The sequence below is a fragment of the Poecilia mexicana genome, unplaced genomic scaffold, assembly GCF_051168715.1.
Source record: "Poecilia mexicana isolate PSO_F unplaced genomic scaffold, ASM5116871v1 scaffold_16, whole genome shotgun sequence".
NCBI lineage: Eukaryota > Metazoa > Chordata > Actinopteri > Cyprinodontiformes > Poeciliidae > Poecilia > Poecilia mexicana.
In genome coordinates, this window is record NW_028263385.1 from 8,747,954 (window position 1) to 8,769,029 (window position 21,076).

General features: G+C 38.2%; 1 protein-coding gene across 1 annotated transcript in view; it reads left to right on the forward strand.

Moving 5' to 3' along the window:
- Positions 1–319: 319 nt before the first annotated feature.
- grik3 (glutamate ionotropic receptor kainate type subunit 3) overlaps positions 320–21,076 on the forward strand; it is a 117,595-nt gene continuing 96,838 nt past the window's right edge. The window contains exon 1 of the mRNA XM_088013799.1: positions 320–2,360. Coding sequence (XP_087869925.1) covers positions 2,246–2,360 — 115 coding nt within the window. The 5' untranslated portion in view covers positions 320–2,245. The remainder of the gene's footprint in view (positions 2,361–21,076) is intronic.

The following is a 21,076-nucleotide window of genomic DNA, read 5'->3' on the forward strand; positions in this document are numbered from 1 at the left end:
ATCTATCTATCTATCTATCTATCTATCTATCTATCTATCTATCTATCTACCTATGTCTATTTCTTATGCCTGAACTAACCATACTATTTATACTATTTAGTTATTTCTTTTTCAAAGCAGACACTTTTCTTATTTGATTATTGACAGGATTTGTATTATCATTTTCTTTAGAATTGTATAAATTTAGCAAAGTTGCTGTGCAGAGTTATGCTCGCAAAGTTTCATACTGTTATGAGTGAAATAAAAAAAAAAGTATTCTATTCAAACCTTTAAACTGTTCCATAGCAATATGGCTGAATGAATTCTTTCACGGCTTTTGTTTGTGATGGGTCCTCTCCAAGATTATTTGTGGCCCCTATCTGGCCACCTCAATCAAAACTTTCTGGAGGCAGCCCTGGAAGCCAACATTTTGCAGTTTGTCTTTGATGACTCTTTGCGGTGATGAAAAAATGGACAACAGGACAAGCAGAAAGAAGCCGCAGGGCACTCACGCCACCACACACACTAACAGAGTGACTAATAATTGCCGGGAATTTTTTTGGTCTTTTTTTTTTTTTGTCTGACCCTCAGCTGAAATCTATTTTCCATAAGTATCTCTGCTGCAGAGATACTTTGGGGAAAGTGTTCACCTTTTTTGTTTTTGCTTGCATTCTATCGTGAACATGACCCACACGTTTTAGTAATTGGACTTTCCTACGAAAAACCATAAGTGAAAAACAAACAACCACGTTGTTTTATTGTTGCATCCATTTTGATAAACCAAAAAACATTGTCTACTTTATCATTCTTCTGCTACTCCTCAACAAAGGCTAGTGAAGCTATATTTCCCCCATGATGTCAATGCCCATGCGTGGTAGGGATGAGTAGGTTTTACTTTTTTTCTTGTTTTGTTTTTTGTTTTTTTGTTTTTTGATGGAAGTTTGACTTACCTGTGACCAAACTAAAAAAAATGTTTTGTGACAAAAAATGATGTGGGGCACCACTTTTGAGGTGCAAAGAATAAACAGCCCCTATATTTGTCTCAGTATGATCATATAATACCATGGATGGATGGCACAACATGACCTCACTGTATTCAGGTCAATTTTTGTTTTTCTTTGCCATGTACGTTATGTTATATTATCTTTTCTTGTTTTAAATAAGTAAAGAAAATTTTAACCTAATTTAACTCCCAACTAATAGTTTTTGACAGCCAAGTACAAAGAAAAAGATCGCATGTCTATGTAATATTTTAATTTTAAAACACAAATCAAGTAAACACTTGCTTTCGTTTTTCATGTTTGAGGTCAGAGAAGCCAATTAACTAAACATGCACGGACCAAAAAAGTAAAAAAAAATAAAATAATAATAAAAATGCGGTAAGGACGAGAAATAATGTATGGACTGAAACAAAAGCGCCGACAAATTCAGAAAAGTAGAGAACCGGGTGGTGATTCGGATCCCTCTCACCTCCACGGAACACTTGGACATAGTTGACAGCAATGCGTAACGACGCGTGCCTCTAGTGGCACCGTGGAAGCAGGGTCGTCAGACGCACGCAGATACACGGCTGCCCGCATTATATCCCAAACCAACACATAGTGAAACGTTCGTTAATTTAATGCGACGTAGCAAGAATCTCTTTGAACAGATGGACCTTCTTCAGTGACCTCTCTTTTGCCAATGACGGTGCGCAACCGGACCGGAGCGGGTTCCCTGCGTTCGGAGCAGTTTGCAGAAGTGAAGCGATCAGTACTGGAGTGACTAAACCACGAGAAGCATTTCGGAGTCACCGAAGTATGTTGAAATTTCTCAACAATCACAGTACGAGCTGACGAAGACAAAAACCATTCGAGGAGAGCCAAACTTCCGCAGGCGCAGTTCTAGTCGTCCACAGTGGCGCAGCGAAGCGCAGGAGTTCGGCTCGGCTTTTCTGCCTGTAGACAGACGGCACCGTGTGCAGGAGGGTATACAGAGAGACTCCTGCGGGGTGATTGTTTGCAGCCTGCAGAAGCAGGTGTTTTCGCTGATCCGCCTGCGAGGGACGGAGGGGGGCTTTATCCTCATCTTTCTTTCTAAGACTGGTGAGAAGAAAAAAGAAAAGAAACCCGAGGAGAATGTTGCACCAAGAACAATGAGCGCAGAGTTGTCGCATTTTACTCAAATCCACACATGCTCTGTAGTAGAATTCAGTTTTCATGAGCAATTCTGACTCATCTTTGGAATTTTTAGAGAGAAAAAAAGTGGATCCAACGACTTTGCAACCATGCGAAATACTTGGCTGTCTCCCCGGAGTGCGATTTGGGAATATTGGACTTCGCTGATTGCATTCCTCTTTTGGATTCAGTACTCTTGCGGGATGCCTCACGTTATACGAATTGGTAAGTTGGAAACACATTAGCTGTATCCACTCGTGCGAGCACTCACTCAGGTTTGGATGTAACCTTGGAAGTTGCTCCCAGATCATCACATTTACGCGCGAGTCACAGTTAGTTATTGGTGGAAACGAGCAGCCTCTCACCAAACGCTAAGGTCGTGTGAATATTTAGAAATAATCTCAGCGAAAGTGCCGATAAGTAACATTGCAGGAGTAAATTGTGAACGCCTTCTGAACTCAGGTGCCGCGCAAGGAAACACTGTGGGCTTGTGTGACCTCTATGCACTGTGCCTTGTGTGCTCCATTTTCTACGGGCAGCGTGTTGAGTCACCGGCTATATTCACACTGCCTCCTGGAAATGTTTTTTAAGGACGCATTTCTGTATTTAAAAAAAAAAAAAAACTTAAACACCAGGAAAAAAATAGCACCCTTCTAAAGTTTGAAACATAAATTCTTCATGCAAACTCAAATAGTTGGACGCATTTTAGAAAATTTTATTGAATTAAATACTTGCACATGAAAAGTATTGGCAAACACTAAGTAAAAGTTGTCCCCATCAGTTATATCTCGCCACAGAGAAAAAAAAAAAAGATGATGAAGCCAAGTTTCATTAGCTTTCTTTCTCAAATCACTCACTGAGGAAACAATGTGAGAATTGTCTTTCGCAGACTGGCCATGTGATAAAACATTGTGTGCAACTAAGAGACAGGGACAGAATGAAGATCAATATGTTTCTTTTATTTTTTTTTTGCCACAAGGAGTATAGTTTTTTTTTTTTACTTTAGTGGAATGATGTAAGGACAATTGCTCAAAAATGGCAGTAGTCCCCTCATTAAAATGCCACTACTACAGCCAGAGTATAGTCAGGGGGTAAAACCATCTTAAAAGGATCTGGGCTTTTTTTCTTCCAGATGGCTTAAAGTGGATTAATTGGTGCACTGTATATCTTGTATTCTCAGAGCTGGAAATTGTCTCTCTGTTTGATACATCCCATCATCAACACTGTTGTTGTAAATAATAATTTCTCTGCAAGTCTCTTGGGAGCCCAATATATTTATATATGTGAGGTGTGCACAAGTTAAAGATAAATAGGTTTTAGAGGACAGTGAGTGAAGAATGTTGTTTATCTTTATTTTTAATATATTTCTAGCATTTGCATCTAGAGAAATGGAAAACATGAAGTGTAACTTGTTTGCAGCGATGTGTAAAACGAGACATCATCCAGCTTTTGAGGGAGGCCCAGCGCAAGCTGTGATTTTTCACATCACTGTGTTCATAACATATTGACGTTTCAGAAACTGCACAAATTCAAAAGTTTTCTCATTACTGATCTGAACTTAAATTGTTTGGGTCAAGGGTTATTTTCTTTTCCTTCTATGATCTTCTTTTCAAGTGGCAGCAGCCGAAATGAAGACCCAAAATAGATTTGACAAGCTTTGTTTTAAAAAAAAATGTCAAGGTGCAAAGACAAATTTACCCAGAAATGTGCTACAATAGCACCATTGCTTTTTATAGGATCTGTCATTGCTTGTGTTGCAGAAGCGGTAAACGTGAGTGTGAGTGCCAAGAGGTGAGAGATGCAAGAAAAGGTTCCTTCACCTTAATAACCAAAGACAAGAAAAGAATAGTCACAATACATATCTCCTGATATTACCTTTTTAAAGAAAGTGTTTGTGCAAAGTGGCTGGCTTAATTAATTTATTTTTTCCTATGTAAAAATAATACAAGAATCTAATATTCTCTTTAAAAACTTCTCCCACATGAGCTTAATATGTGCATAAATCATGCAAAATGCATATGTAATATTACTGATAGTAAAAGTTTGTTCTATAAGTGCACAGATTATTTATAGCTGAGCGGATTTCTGAAGGAGATGTTAGTAGGTTATATTTCCTGTTTTTTTTTGTTGTTTTTTTCAGATTTGTAGTTTGTTTGGGCGCTCTTTGTCTCTCACTCACTTTGCAGAGGCCAACAGAGGGGTCTCTCATAGTCAACACAGTGTGGCTAATGTTGCTCCTCAGCACTGGTTACCAACCCCAGCGAACCAGTGAAATTCATCGAGGTGGGCGGTAGTGTGTCTGTGCCGTGTCTGCTCTGAGTTAGGTGGCCTGCAGTTCTCCAAGTACACCATCTGGGTAATGGTGGGCATCCAAGGTGGAGTTGTTGCCATTGATTTTAGTGCTTTTACAGTGCATTGCTCCGAGTTGATGCCAGATGGTTGCTCTGTATCATTCAGCAGCTTCTATCTGTTGGAGGGAATAAAAGACCATTTCTACTGTATTTGTCCTCTCACATGCTGCGTTTCTCTTTAGTTTCCCTCTGCTTACCCTTTGCAATTCTTTTTTTCCCTCCTTCCTGACATGTCTTGAAGCCTCCTGTCTCATAAAGGGGCCGTTTAAGCAGAGCATGGAGCGTTTTCTGTAAGAAGGACAAAAAGTGATCACGGAAGCAGAGGGGATATTTTTCCCTTCACAAATATTTTTAGATAATTTGCATGCTTGGAGAGATAAAAGGACACTAATAATGGAGCTGTTTTTGTCTTTCTCCATAACCACATTCTACTATCATTTGAGAAATGTCCTGCACTCATTATTTTTAGCCTCCATGTTAATTCAGATATATATTTATGTGACAATAGCATTATTGCAAGTTTAAGTTCAAAGATAAAAGATAGAAATGATTTATTGAACAATTAATTTTTCTTGGAAAATATATTTCTTTCAACCCTTTTCACATGTTGATAACAAGTCAAGTAATCACCGCAAAGACATTGGAAGTTCATAAATCATTTGTAATAAAATTTGAATGATATGGAACAGCTACTGACATTTATCAGCAGAAAAGCTTTTTGGGTCATAAAAAAATCCAGATGTTTTCCTTACAAAGATGCTGCATGCGTTGCTTAGGTATGACAGAAAGTAAGTGGAGTGTAAAGCAATTTTGACTTATTCTTCCCCACAAACTGTTTTCTCCTCCTAATTGTTCTTGTGCACGCTGATCTTATTATTGTAGTATTTCTCTGGCTTGTTTGTATTTTTTTTGCAACAAGATTTAAATTAGCGTCGACATGCTTTTTCTTCAGCGGTGGAGTTTTGTATGACAGATGTGTCAGAGGTGTAAAATGAATTGCGTCATTAAGAAATTGGACCTGCTCGTTTAAATTATCTTTGGGGTGGTCCTAAACACATGAACAACAATTTTATATTCTTTTGGTTCCTGAGGTCAAAGGAATAATGACCTCGGCACTAGTAGTGCTAACTGGTACTCTCTGAAGTTTAGAGATCCGTCTGTAACCGGTGCCAATAGTATTTTCTGCAGCAGTATGGGTCCTTTGCTTTTTAGAAACCATAGGTTGATTGTTGTTTGATACCTTGGTAAAGAGAATCTTTTCTGTTGGCTGGGATATATAATTAATTAATTTGCACTGATAAGGACAGAATAGGAAGGGCCAACTGGTTTTCAATGCTGATAGACCTAAGATATTATGTTGGTTTCTTTGCCTTCTTGCACTTTATTTTCTGTATGTTTTCAAAACTTTATTATGCATAACTTGATTTGTTTTGTTTGTTTCGCTATTTTGCACACGTGGATTACTTTGACTGTTGCTGAAATATAGTTAGGTTCATTAAAAATATAGTTATAGACAGAAATGCTGGCATGTTCCTCACTTATTTTCCCCAGTGTGTTTATCAATATATTATACAAAGATAATCACATATTATGAGCAGTTTCTTTTATGAGTATAGTGATGAGACTAATTTATCATTTGTTGTCACTTTTCTGTGTCTGAGGCTAGTCACTGTATGACAGGGATTTATTGAATAATCAATTACTTTATCTGTTTTATACTTAAGTCACTTAATCAGTGCCACATAACCAATCTCCCTCATGATTTTATGTTTATTTCATTATCTCCACTCCTCGCTACTCCCCTACAACACCTTCATGCATACATTTTTCATTTAGTTTTTTTTCCAAAAATGCTTTGAGAAGGCAACGTTCCCCGCTTTCATTATTGTCTTTGAAACAGCCTCAAAGTTCCAATGCGAGCTGACAAATGTGCAAGTACTTGAAGCCGCATTGTGCGGCATGAGCTGCTCGCAAGCTTCAGCAGGATAAATCGGGTTTGTGGTCACCTCTTTTAGTTGAAATCTTCAAACACGCGGAGGCACTTCAGTGGCTTGTTGTTATCCCCGCACAAGCAGCAGGAGAAGGCTGTGAGAAGTTTTCATGTGTTTCACTCGTCTGCAGGGAGCTGCGAGCGGCACACTCTCCACTCACATCCTCCCCGAGATCCTCATCGACTGGGTGTGTGCAAATGTTTCATCTGAAATGATTTAGACACATTTCAGCGGCATGCAACAAGCTGTAATGGTACTTTAGGATTCTACATCTCAACAAAGCCAGATTCAAAACAGAGGTGCTTGTATGGAGGATTACCCAAAGGAGAGCGGTGTAGCTGGGTCAGAAGAGTGGGGAAGAGGATGCGTTTGGTGATGAAAAAGAACAATGAGGATGTCGCATCAAAAGTTTTGTCAAATTAAGATGGCCATCAGTTGCTTAGTGGAAATGAATATTTCATTTTCATCAAAATTTAATCTCTCCCTTGACAGAGGTATGAAGTGAGCAAGGAGAAGGCTGCGGGCGGACGCAGAGGGCCGGGGAGTTGTTGTGGTGAATATGAACAAAGGCTTGTAGAGGTCACAGAAGAATTGGATACACAGAGAGGCTTCTTTGATGTGTAATTCCATTATCTGTAAGTGAAAGCAAAGATTGAAATGGGAGGAACAGTGTGGTTGTTTTACCTGCTTTCACGTGTGCCTCCTTCATCCACATGTATAAGCTCAGATGGGATAAACAAAGTGCAAAAGAAATAGCACGGGGCCCATTTTCTGTCTTCACTATCAGGCATCTGCATCTCAGCTCTCACACACACACACACACATGCGTGCTTTATAAAAGCCGTACTCGATTCACGGTATTTTCTAAAACATATGTCCGGTCTCACTGGGCCTCTTGTACCACAATCCAATTCCTTTCTCTCTGTCAGCGGACTCGTGGCTCATCATTAGCTTCAATCTTGCTGATGAGGAACTGCAGATGTTCTTTTTGTTGAGCGAACAACTCATCTCCGAATGTGCAGTCTCCTCTACTCATCTGCGATTCTGTTGAAACACACTAGAGAATGTTGCGCTTTGCATAAGACGTGGCACTATCTGTCAGGAAGGACATGTAAGAAACATGTAGCTTTACTCCAAGTCAAAAAATTTAAAGCGTCTGTGCTTGATAAGGTGAAACGGATGCATAGTCATAAATACTTTAATCTACGCGTAATGGGAGGTGTTAACAAGCCCGAACTCCATCAGGGAAGCACAAGTACCTGCCTCCAAATTCAGTCACACATGGTAATGATCATCCAATAATCCAACCCACCAGGGGCTAATAGAGCGGATCTACCAGACAGTATGATAATCCTGTGACATACCAGGTTCCTATCTACCCCCAGCTAGCTTATCTTTGCCGATGCTCACACACCAGATGGTGTTTTCATATCGTACTACAGAGTGGGTGCTCACCAGTGAAAGGTCCTCTGCAAACATATGGTTCTGCCTATTGAAATAAATAAGGCTGTGATTTCCTGATGACTGGGATTTTCTTTTTTGTGGCATTAGAAAAAATCTAAGTGAATTAGCATGGGCTGGTGTAAGATGTTCAGAATATGATAGGTTTGAGTGAAAGTACCGCAGTTTTACAATATGTACAGCATGATTGATTGTATTTAAAACAGTTACTCTACAATTATTCTTTCGGGTATTTAAATAACATAATTGATTAATTATCCTGATTTTAAAAATGTTAGGCAAGTACATTTATTGAGTGAAATATTCCAACTTTGCATTTATCAACTCAAATCTTACAAGGAAATATTCACTGAACATCTTGTGGGGCTATCTGCAGGTAGACAGCCTGTTGTCGTTTGCTTTGTTTACATTTTGCCAACTTTAATAGATTGCCAACTGGAGTCCCAAAACAATGAACAAGAATGAGTTTTGGGAAGGAGAAGAACTTCCAAATAGCTGAATTTATCTTTCTTGTAAGCAAGGAAAAAGTTTAATAGCCATCTGTCAGCCAGCTAACCAGCCATGTCCAGCAGCAAATGGGGGAGTGGCAGGCCTGAATTTCTTTAAACTCCATGAAGCTGGAAAAAAAACCTTTCGTGACTCTGGCACTAACTCTGGCATTTCAGTACAACAACTTTAAATTCTAAAAATTGTGCTATTGGACCATTTTAGGGGTTTTTAAAAAATATATATCTTTTTAGACCTTGGTTGTTACATTTACCTGGACCATGCCTTCATTATATATTGATTATTTCTGTTGTGGGGAAAACTACAGTAACTCATGATCTAATTGTTTTTGTTTGAAACAGAAAAACAGCTAAAATACATTAATATTCATAATAAAAAGCATTAATTTTACATGTAAATCATAATTTGCCTTTCGTTTATCCAGTGTATTTCATAACGGAAGAGGAGACTAGAACTTTGAATGGAAACACCAGTTTCATAGTATTGTGGTAACTCTTCTATCTTGATTATATAGAAACAGAGAGAACAGTGGTGAGTGTCCTCACAGTCACTGTTTAGAGCCAGCCACCTATTACACGTACTCGTGATACTGATTTACAAATCACTTCTGGATTTTATATGTGGTAAAGATAAAAAAAATCAATTATTTAATCTTGCATATGTAAACAGTGATGGAAGACGAGCAAAATGCACAATACACAATTGCAGAATGTAGGAGGAGTAGTTCTCTGCACAGAAAGAAAGGAAGCTTGCTTGTAGCACAGAGAGTGATCCCTTTTTGCCCTTCTGCTCCAATAACACTGGGAGTCCGACAAACTGATACTAGCTGGTTAATGGATCTTCTCGCCTAGTGACCTTGCAGTCAGCTGCTGTGCAGAATGCTGCTCTTAGCATCCCGAAGGAGCGCCACCTTAACACTTAGGTGATGGACAGCACTTCTGAAAGTTTCACACGATAACTAATATATTCTTTTACGTTAACTAATTGTTTTTTTGTGAACAAGAGAAATGTGTAGGAGTGACCGCCAGAGGCGAGAAAGTGAACCAACTGCTCAAATCAAAAAGAGAAATCTCTGGTTACTGTAGAAGTTTGTATGTCATCCAATTAAAATACTTTAAAATGTACGAATGGTATAATGCAAAATTTAGTTTTAAAACCGTATTTATTTTTGGCTCTAAGGGATTGCTGCCCCGACCCAACCAGTTGCTGTAAACTGCAGTCTCTCTGCTGTTCTTAAGCCCAGCTCAGCTGTTTTTAAATGCGTTCATTAGGGGAAAACACAGACAAGGTCTTTAAGCTAAAAGTACAATGGCTATCACTTTTATAAAGCTAACTTTATTACTATTAAAGTTGGAAAGCTGATTTAAACCAGTGTAATAACGCCATGTTTTGTTACAGTTTTATTTGAAGTTATTGAGTTATTACCGTGGTAACGTAGCACTACAGTGTAAGGTTATTATAATGTTGGAATCTCCTGTCAGCCCATGTTGTAAGAACAAAAAGACTGACTTCTATTTAAAGGAATTACAAGTCATGACTTGACACTAATTTGTTTTATGTGTACAAATGCAAAGTTAAACCTGCAACTGAATTAATTCTGCTGCAAGACATTTCTTGTAGTTATTGACAGTGAATAACAATAATACCAAACAAATTACTTTTAATGTCTTAAAACAGTCATTGTGATTGTGGTTGTTGAGGTAAATTGTTAAACAAAGACGTATCAAACTATGTCCACTTTTTCTTTGCATATTCATAAGTTACCAGTTTTTTTGAATGGAATGTAAGTTTAATTTGGGATGCAGGTGAAGACTGGTATTAAAGTGAACAAAAATGATGTGCATTCATTTTTAAGGACTAACTAAAAAATACATTTTGGTTAATTTGGTTAATAATTGGAATTTGTCTCAAAAGCAACTATACAATCGCTGCATAGTCAGTTCTAAAGCTAAAATTTAAAAGACAAATCCAGTGATTGATATAATTTTGCCCAAGCAAATGCTCTTCAATGAGTCTGACAATCAGTTAATTTAAACAAAATGTTATTCTCTCACACCTAGTTCACACAGTGGAGCCAGGAGGCAGGAAATTGCAATTGCACCTGCAACTAAACAGAAGAGGAAAAAGAAAAAGAACAGACAAGGCCACTGGCTGTAACACTTCAGTCTGGAGCTTCCTGGAAGGCCTTTGAAGTGTCTTCCCATAAGTGCTGCAGCTGTCCTTATTTGGAATTAAATTTATCTGAGCAGAGAAAACAAAGGGAGAAGCAGAGCAAAAGCTTCAGGTTTTTTTTCTACACCTGTAGTTTGTTTATTTTGGTCCCAATTAATTGGTTGGTTTGTTAGGTTGTAACTTTTTCCATTGGTTGGGATTCTTTTCACACAGAGAAAACTCAAGGCAAACATAAAATTTGTCACCGCAATCAATGCAAGAACATTCAGCCTGTTTATTGGTCAGATGTTTCAGGGGAAGGAATACCAAATGTAAATACAAGAAGCGAATGCTCTGGCTCCATAGAAAACACAGAGGATTGCGTCGTACCATTAGTGTATTAATTCTATTTCAGGCAAAATTATTATTTTAAATTGAGCTAATGATTTCAACAGGACAAGTTGCACAGGACTTTGTTAGCTTGCTTATTCTACCACATCTCACAATGCATTTCAAACCTGCCTACAGACAAAGTTTGGCTCAAACTTACAGTGTACACCTGATAGCTAGAGTTTCTTTGTAACTGTACAGAGAGCACCTACGCCAAATGTTTTGGTTGGGAATTGCTGTGTTCCCATCTACAAAAAACGATCTGCACCCAGGGGGGAGGACGAAACGGAGAGGATGGGAAAAGACTTGTATTATGGTGAATGTGGAAGACATAGAGGCACGGGTAAAATGGAGATTGTGTTTTTGTAGCCACAAGGCAACCAGTCCATTTAAAACCTCATGACATGCATCTCTAAAACTTGTGTCCTTCAGCATGTTGCTTGAAAGCTTTCCTGTGTTGTATGCTTAAGGAAGTTTTTAACCTTAAAGACATATTAATTTACAGCTTGATTGATACAATGCATTAATTGGGTTGAAGCTCCCTATGGGCCTTTAAGGTATTCAAAGTCATTATAGAAGGCTTTGGGGGGGCGGGGTTCTGACAATGTTTTGAAATTCATATCATGTCAATTTTGGCCATTTCCTTGTGAACATTACTGTAGCAAGGCAATGAATCAAATTTCATGCTCTAGCCATTTGTCTTTATTATGTGCCCTTGTCCTTTCCATTTGACTCCCACCGCAGTTCTCCTTGGGGCTCCTCTCAAATCATTTCAAAACAGTTTGGGAAGAAAAAAAATGCTTGATGAAAGGGCATTGTGCTTAAAGGGTCATGCTTGCAATGTAACATAGTTAATTAGAATGAGTTTTTTTCTAGATAATCTGGTGATTATTTTTTTTACATTTCAGCACAAAAAGTAATTTGTCTTCCTTTCTCCCACACACACTCTTACACCGTGTATGTTGGCAAACCTTGCAGACATTATAGGCACGCAAAAATAATGCAGCAAAACAGGCAGAGAGAAAAAAAAAACAGCAGCGGGTACAAGGATGATGCTGGAGGACTTTTATTTAGCTGGTTAATTAGCTCGAACCTTTTGATCCCAATTTTAAAACTAGCCACATTGCATTTGCCGCCTTTCTTTTGTATGTTGTTCCGTGCCCGATAAAAACCAGCTTTATTTGGCCGCCTTTCAAACACCGTAGCATTCACTGAAGCAATATGAGCTTTGCTTTGCCTCCCCGCGTTAAGCGTCCAGCTTATCTCATCCCAGACGCTCTGTGTAAACTTGGTCACCTTAGACACCTCGCTTACATACAGTTAAACACCTGCGTTGCAACAGCCGTCCCTTTTCTTCTCGCTGCTTTAAAGCAATCAGAATTTGACAGTGGAGGTATCAGCCGCAGTGCACAGGTTTAAAATCCTATTTAACTCGGGCTAAGGACAATGAGTGGAGGGTGACACCATTTCATTCTGCCCTTTTAATCAAGCTCTCATTGTTATAGGTGCACCGCAAATGTCAGGTCTTGGCTGCGCGATTCTCTCCAATTGCTGCTCCATGACTGTAGGGAGATTTGTGTGCGGCAGCGTTCACTGAAGGTGGTGGAGAGGCGGGGATGAAGTGTGTGCATAACAGGGGGATGTATAAGGGGAACTGGCATAGGATCCCTGGAGCGTATGGGTAGAGCAGGAGTTACTAATCAACTGTGAGAGAGGAGACTGGAGAAGACTCACCCTCTATTTCCCCCATGCGAGAAAGAGAATGAACAGATAAGACAAACCTCCTCGGGCCAAAAACACTAGAAATGAATGGCTATCACCTAAAATATGAGGGGGGAGACGAGTGGAGCGTTTCTTTCTTCCATGTTTTGCCTCACACAGATCTTCTTTTTCTTCGTCTTATTCATGCTGGCAGTAAAAAAAAAAAAAAAAATGCCACGACTACTGAAGGGAATGCAATAGACTCGAGGGTTACCTCTCAGGGCCTCTGCTCACCCCTTCACTGATGGATAGCCTGGAGGTTAGAAGCCAATGTCAATTTAGTTAGCACAGCCAATACCCAGAAGATTCCACTCAGCACCCACGGTGTGTAGAGGCAAGACAATCTTTGAGGGTCTGTCCCCCGTCTTGGGGAGTGTTTCTTCATCTGACAATCCTCTGTCCAGGTTGCCTCTGGAGAGCAGTGTGGTTAACCACAAAATGTTCCCCTGTGACTCATGTGAAGACAGGCTGACGGCATGTAGCCACCTTCAGACATATGAAACAAGCAGGAGATTATTGTTGACAGGGAAGGGAAGCAGAGAATGTGGGCGGTTTGAGGCTGGCAGCACATTGTAGTAAGGCTGTTAGTGACGCTTGTATGAATTAGGACCTTTAATGTGGAGCCAGAAATGCTGCTAACTGTCCTGTAGGTTTAAATACTGTTTTAGATCTGCTTTTCCAGAAGTACAGATGGCTGTCATAGTAACCACTTTGTGGAAAACTAGATTGATTAGGGGAGATTGTAGCTTGTAATTAAGCAGCAGGCTCTTTTTGGTCAAATCAATTCTTTATCACAGAGAGTTAATGAAGAGTCAGCCTTCTGATTGTTTCTAAGTCGTAGTTTTCGGTCTCAAGGGTTTCTCGGCAAAATGTATAATATATATCTTGTTACTCCAATAGGATTTTCCTTCATACCGCCATTTCAATACTGGACATCTGTGTTGTGTTTTAATAGCTGAAAAAAATATGCACCTTTGGCAAATAATCAACAATACAGACATATCACATATTTTATGTAATGTCAAATAAAAACAAATGATGAAACATACCGCATAGTTGTATCAATCCTATAAACTTTAATTCAAATGCTATGCAAATGTTGCAGGATTAACAACACAAATTCTCTTTTCACACTCATGAAGATTCACGCACCTCAGAATGCTTTGACACTTCTGTAAAAGTGTCCAACCTACTTTCTGATTATTTCAACTAGTAGTTAAACATTGGGGACACTAAGACTACACGCATAGAATTGAACCCTAGATGATTAGATAATTATTAAGTCTGGGAAAGAAAAAGAAAACAATCATTTGCGATTAATCATCACAATTATTCACAAATGAACATTCAATGTCACACTGAGTCAACAGTCATTGTCTGAAAGCAAAAAGGCCTTTATATTTTACACATTTTTCTTTTAGATTTTAATGGAGATAAACTGGAATCATGATATTTTTCCACAAGGTTATGACAACTAAACAAGTGTGACAGCAATTGAAGCTCTAGTTTTTCTTTTCACAAACTGTCAGAATGGGCAAAGATTTCCCAATTTTCTGCATAAATTTACGCAAGTAAATCAGGTTGCCAGGAGTGGAAGGATGAAAATAGTTCTCAAAAAAAAGTCAAACTAAAAACTATGGATGAATGGTGATGGGAGAAGTCGATTTCTTTTTTGCTACTTTGACTCAATAATGTTAGCATTGATGTTTGTCGGTTGTCCAGATAAAATCCATACAGTTTGAGATTGTCTCTGAGTTTGACAACATTATCTCCACCATTTTGTTTTCAAGGTACAGAACAAAAAATGTGATTTTACATACAATTATTCACATCAGCCAAAAAAACTATTTAAACAGATAATGACACTGAAATCTGGATGTAAGTTATTGACTAATAAGCCAATCTAAAGTTAATTGATCTTATCAATTGACTAACATTTAGTTGACAGGAGGCCATTTTCTTTAAAATCTTACTTTTGTCCTGCATCAAGGCCACCTGTCTTTCCATAACATGAAGGGCTACATCTCATAGAATATGCTATATTAAAAAAAAAAACACATCTTTATATTCTAACTATTTCTTTTAGCAAATGTATTAAATACTGACTGAATACAAAGAAATAACAGGAAAACATTAACACAGCCCAGGGTGAGACCCAACACACACAACCTGATAGTGTCAGCAATGACACTAGCAAAAGTTGAACATTTTTCCATTTTGGACGTAACGTTCCATGCCTGCGTTCGCATGTCAAAAACTGAGGATGTTGCCAGTCGCTTGGCGATTGTATTGTCATCATGTAAGTTCCATAGATAATGATCGGAAAGGACTTGTGTGTTGAGTCCTTATGTCGTTCTTCCAATTCATCTACCTTTTTTTGTAGGGCCTCTCTAAGCAGGTGGTTATAGTTGCTCTTGAGGGAATGTTAAATCCTTGCTCCATCTTTGCTCGCATTTGTTTTGCGTAATTCCTTCTGTTTTTCTGTTAATACATCTTCGCCTTCTTAGCACATCAATAATCTTTAGTTGAGAACTTGACTTTAGTCTACCATGCAACATGGATGAGCGCTACTAAGGTGTTGACTTAAAGAGCCGGTCAAGAGTTTATATCTCAAAACACAACAGCAAAAAGTACATTTTGCATCCCGTATCGGTCTCTATTTGAACCATTTCGCTTTCCTGTTCCTGTTCCAGCCCTTGGATGTCTCCCCCAAGATTATTTTTCTTACAACTATCTATTGGCTCAACTCAAGGATGAGCATCGACGCTCTCTTCTGGATGGCGGCCAAACTACATCACTGAAAGAAAGTGTTGGTAGTTAATTGAATGGAATGAATTTTAATCTAATAAACCATTATTTGAGTATTTGTTTACATCCCTATACAGGGAATGCATTTATTATTTTTGCTCTTGTTTTGCCTCAGACCAGTTTTGGACTCTCTTTTTTTACTCCCCTGTTTTTAATAATAATAATAAAAAAAAACATTTTTATATCATGTATTTTTTAAGTGGAGGGTTAAAATTACATTTATGCCTTTTTTTTTACCAAGACAAAACAATATACCATAAAATATGTGCAAGCCAAAACAATATGCAATCACCAAGAATGATCACTTTGATGAAAAGGATTCATTGAAATAATGCTGCAATAATCACATGCATATTTAACGATGCTTCTGCAACTTATTAGGCTGATTATTTTCATTGCTTAAGCAAATGTTGAATGAACCTCCTGAATGCCAATTTAGTGAGAAATGTCACAAGACATGAATATTAGATTCATATGCAGACACGTTAAGTGGGTTCTGTTTATAGTGACATTTAATATGTGAATGCATAAACTGTGTGCGTGTGATTGTGTGAATTTGCGACTCATAATCGTATGTGTAGAAATCTTGAAAATGTATTGTTGTAAATCGAAAGAATAATAAGACAAGGTATTCTCTGTTGACTTAAAACATGAAGAAGGCTTTAACTAATATTCAGAATCGCTGTGCATTGCTTAAATGTGGTTGTGACTGTTATTCATCCATAAAGGATGTTGTCCGTTAAAAATATAATTGAATAAATGCATGTAAAGAATAACTGGACTTCATCAACTTCCTCTTTGTTTTGTAAAATTTTAGGTTTTCGTTAGATTTCAATGATGATCTTATGAAAACACCTAATACATGTCTTTGTATTAGGCTATAACCTCAAAGCTAGTATCTAACATATCTAACATAAAATATCTGATTTATATATACTGGAACAGTGCATAAACGTCATATTGTGTATGTCGAAGGCAACAGGCCTAATTTTTAGTCAGAAAATTTCTGATTCTCAACTGTCAGATGTGCATATGTCAACTGTCCTGAAAATAATATAAAAAGAAAAAGAAAACATTGATTAAGTAATGCCTTTTAATTGTGCATGTCTTCAGTTTTTAGGTTTAGATAACTGTTAAACTATATTAAAGTTTTACGATCTAAATTGTTATTCTGTTGTGTAAAGACAGATCAAAGATTTTTTTTTTTCCTTTTTCTCTTTTAATGTTGCACAACTGAGGGAAGAGATAAGATGACAAGAGACCGGTATGAGGGTGTTTGTGTTTTTCTGAGTGGAGCCTATTAGTCGAGAAAGGGTCTCTAAGTGACTGTCAAACTTAAAACACTGGAGTGGGAGGGTATTACCTCCAATTATGTGCTTTGGGACATTGGAGAATATGTGCACTGTGCACCTGCAGACATTTTTGAAAAGGAGTCATTTGTTCCCACCTTTCTTGTCTCCATTCTCTATTCCCCATCCTTATTATTTTGGCCCCATTCACCGTTCTCCTTCTTTTCTTTTCAGACAGAAAATGTGACCCATCCTAACATATGCTCATTGTGTTAATCCCCTGCCAGAGCAAAATGAGAACTCCTCTCTCACCTGTCTTGACCCACACACCTTCTATCTCCTTAACACACTTTATTACACGCCACACATTTCAATTTGCAAGCCCAATCACCTGGATCTTATGAGCTGCTTGTTGGAAAGCAATTGAGTCTCATTCAATCTGTTCCCCTTATGTTCCCGCTGGATTTATGATTATTCAAAGAAATTAAAGGGCCCGCATTTACAGAACCAACATTTTTCTCTCTTGTTCTTTTCTTTCTGTGTTTTTTGAGCACTTCCTTTGATTGCACCCACCAGCCAAGTTTTCTTCCACCCAGTATTTGCCTGGTCTTCTGTAGACCTTGATTTCAGAGTCGAAGGTTGGGTGGGGGGTGTGGGAATAATAGCGCATGGAAATGGCCTGGTGATTGCCTTCCTCCTGGCGTAGTGATAGAGGGTTTGAGCGATCGCACACCTCCGGCCCCTCCCTCCTTGGTGGCTGATTAGCTTTGAAGCCCCGGAGCTCTGGCACAGTGGCTCATCAGACCCCGCTCAGACTGTCAGGAACCCACTTGATTGCGCAATCCCTCATAATTGTCTCCTGTCCAGCTTTGGTGTACAGCGAACTGCCATTTCATTTTCATGCTACATGATGCTCAACCTTCCCTGTAGGTTTCTACAATTTTCCACATATGAGTTTCTCCATTCTGGAGATTTGACTCATTAGTTTAAAGCCACAATAGTATGGCTTTTTGAGACATCAGTGTGGCATAATAAGCAATATGTGTAAAAAAAAATGAATTAAATCATTAGGAAATATCTTATAATCATTCACACAGATTTTTTAAAATAAATGCAATGTTCAATGGACTCCAATGCTGCAGGAAAATCACAAACACTAGTTTTTGACAGGAAGTTGTTCTTCCTGTCAACTCCAGCAACTGGAATAGGTTTGGTGCAATATATATATTTTTAGGAAGGCAATTGGAAAAGAATTGCCATAATGGCATTTATAATTATTGAAGTGGAAGACAAGATTGAATGTTAAGGCGGCCTAGAACTCGGAGGCCTCCAGCCCCTGCTATTGATTCATATAGCTCAAGTGAGGGAACTGCCTGAGGTAAGGAACTCATCATAGACTGCATCAATTATTTTTATGTCCCAGCATTAGCCTCAGGGGACATTTGAGGTTCTTCAAGTTGAGTCTAATCTTACTGTGATCAAGCTGTAATTCTCCAGCTCATATTCATTTGTTAGTCTGTGGAGACTCCAGCTGATAGTTTTGAGGTAGGACGTATGTGTAATTCATCTGTGAATAAAAGCAAAAACAGAATGCATCAAAGGAAAGCGCAGATTGAGGTGGTGGTGTCAATCCTTTAAGATATGGCACCAGAGAGAATGTTACAACTATTGTCGGGATCACACTTTGTAACCCTTCTGGCCAAGGAACGCCTCAGGAATGAGCTAGAGAGTGGATCTGGGAGGAAGCGTATCACTCCTGGATCTGATTCCCCATCACTCCATCTGGGACAAAATGGAATACTATGTCTGGATGGATGAAAAATACAGGAATCTGCTGCACAAGTTTATCTGTTGGACATAAAAGTCATGGTTATTATGGAATCTTGACACATTGCTGGTAAAAAATAAAGGGTTGAAATTTCCACATATGTCTTCTTTGATTGAATTATTATTTTTTTCTGAAAAAATTTTATTAATGCCACCTTATCAAATGCATCATTTTAAATTATTATCCAGAATACATATTTTCATTGTAATCATTGGAAAAAATAAATGAAACAATACAGATAAGGAAACTATGTAGGTAGCACTGGTCCATATGTGGTCTCATGTGGATGAAATTAATCATATCACATTTAGAAGTATATATAAAAAAACTGTGCTCAAAAACTTCTCTGTTTGTGTAGCGTGGAGTTAAATTTTCCCATTGCCTCGGGAGAAAGCTTTTCATTTTGTTAGACTTGTGGCTACAAACACTTTTGCCTGACTGCTGAGGCAGAAATAGTTTGTTGCTGGGGTGGTGTGGATCTTTTGTAATCCCACAAGCTTTGAATTTGCAGAGTTGAGAGCACAGATTCAATGCAACTTGCACCAAAGAAGAGAAAACTTCTGTCTGTGTGTGTGGACTATTTCAGATTCCGTTTGTTTGGACTATGAAGCAGGTGCTTGAGATGCTGTCGAGCTGCTTCATACCACATATTTATGTCGGTACAGACAGTAAATCTGGGAGCCGTTAGGCATTTGGAGCGGCTCAAAGGGGCTTTTCAAACAGAGCGGGCATGGTTCTCATTCTTAAAGGTTTCTCCTGACAGTTTGACCAAAAAAAAAAAAAGTTTAAACAGACTTGCATTCTTTTGAGCCCACTGAAACATTAATTGTGATGACATGTGTTTGTACTACTAGCTGAAGAGAGTTGCTGATTGTATGCTGTGATTATCATTGTTCTTTGCGACTCTTGATGCTTTAATGCAGCAATCTGTTTGAAGTGATTTGTACCTAAAGTAGAGTTTGAACAACGCACTAAAACTCAAGCTGTGCGTTCCTCTCAATTCTTCTTCCACTCTCTCTTCTTCTCTCCTTTTAGCATCAAACTCATTCACTCCATTGTCATACAGTACAGAACCTGAAACCATGTTTCCTTTGTCTCGTTTTAAAACTAGGCCTGAGCACATGTTTAAGTTTTATGACTGGTGGTGATGGTGGGCTCCTGTGGGTCCGGGCAGTGTCCCTAAAACTGACATTAGTCATTTTCACTACCCCACTCTCGTTTTCCCCACATCATCCCTCTCATTTCATTCTTTCTTGTTTTTAATTATTTTTATTAGGTAGCTCAGTGAAGAGATTTATTTATGGGATATTTCAGCTGTAAAGATGGGCTGTTTTGTTCATAAATTCTTAGACTTATTTGGAGACGAGTGTTTGTGACCATTTTTTGTTGTGTGAGGAGTTTTCTAATTGAAGTTTTTAATTCAATCCTGAGAGAATTACAAGTTTGGCTTAGAGATAGTGGAATTAGTGCAATTTAAAAAAAAACAAAACAAAAAACTAAACTTTATGAACAATTTAATTAATAGTAAATTAATAAAAATAATTATTAATGATTACATAAGCCAAACATTGACTCAAATTCACATACCTAAGTTATCAAATGTATGAGACGGTCATGTCATTTAATTATACTTTTAGATTATGCGTCGTTGCCACTGGGGACAGGGGCACCAGTCGTCTTTCCACTTACCAAATAGCTTGGATGACCTCCAGTTACTCAGTTCAGCAGCTGCTTATCAGTAAACCAAGACACAGAAAATGACATTTTCCCCCTCGCCTTCACCAGTGTTGAAGTCTTTTGCTTTCGTGCAGCAACGCTCAAAGAAAACTTTCATGTTTTGTAAAATAATTTGCCCACTTTATGATGTGTGCAATTGCATTTAAGTGAATGCCAGTTTGTATTTTATTTTTCACAGACGATGTGAAGACTGTGGCCACAGGCTTGTTTCTGTCCAAACTCTTACCCAGTATTAGGCTTTTACTCTTGTCACCGTTTGGATGGAGTGTTTTTTTTTTTTTGTTGTTGTTGTACTCCTTTCCTTCTTTTATTTCTAAAAGTAGTTTTCATTGTCTTTTGTATTTTTTTTCTGCCATTTTTCTTGCGCTTTCTACCATGTAACCTATCTACGTTGACAAATTTGCTTTATTCGTCTGTAATAGCAGCAGTTATTCCACCAGTTGCACATTCACACATTCTTTATATTGTTGCTGCTCTCGAATGAAATTGGAATCAATGTCAGCTTTGTACAAGGTGATAGACTTCATTATATTGGACAAAACTTGTGATAAATTGTAAAGCTGCCATTAAATTCAGGACAAGCCCTTACATAAGCAGAGGCTGAGTGGATTGTTGTGACATTACACATTTGTTCAGTCAAAAAAATGAATCAAGGTGTTTGCCATGC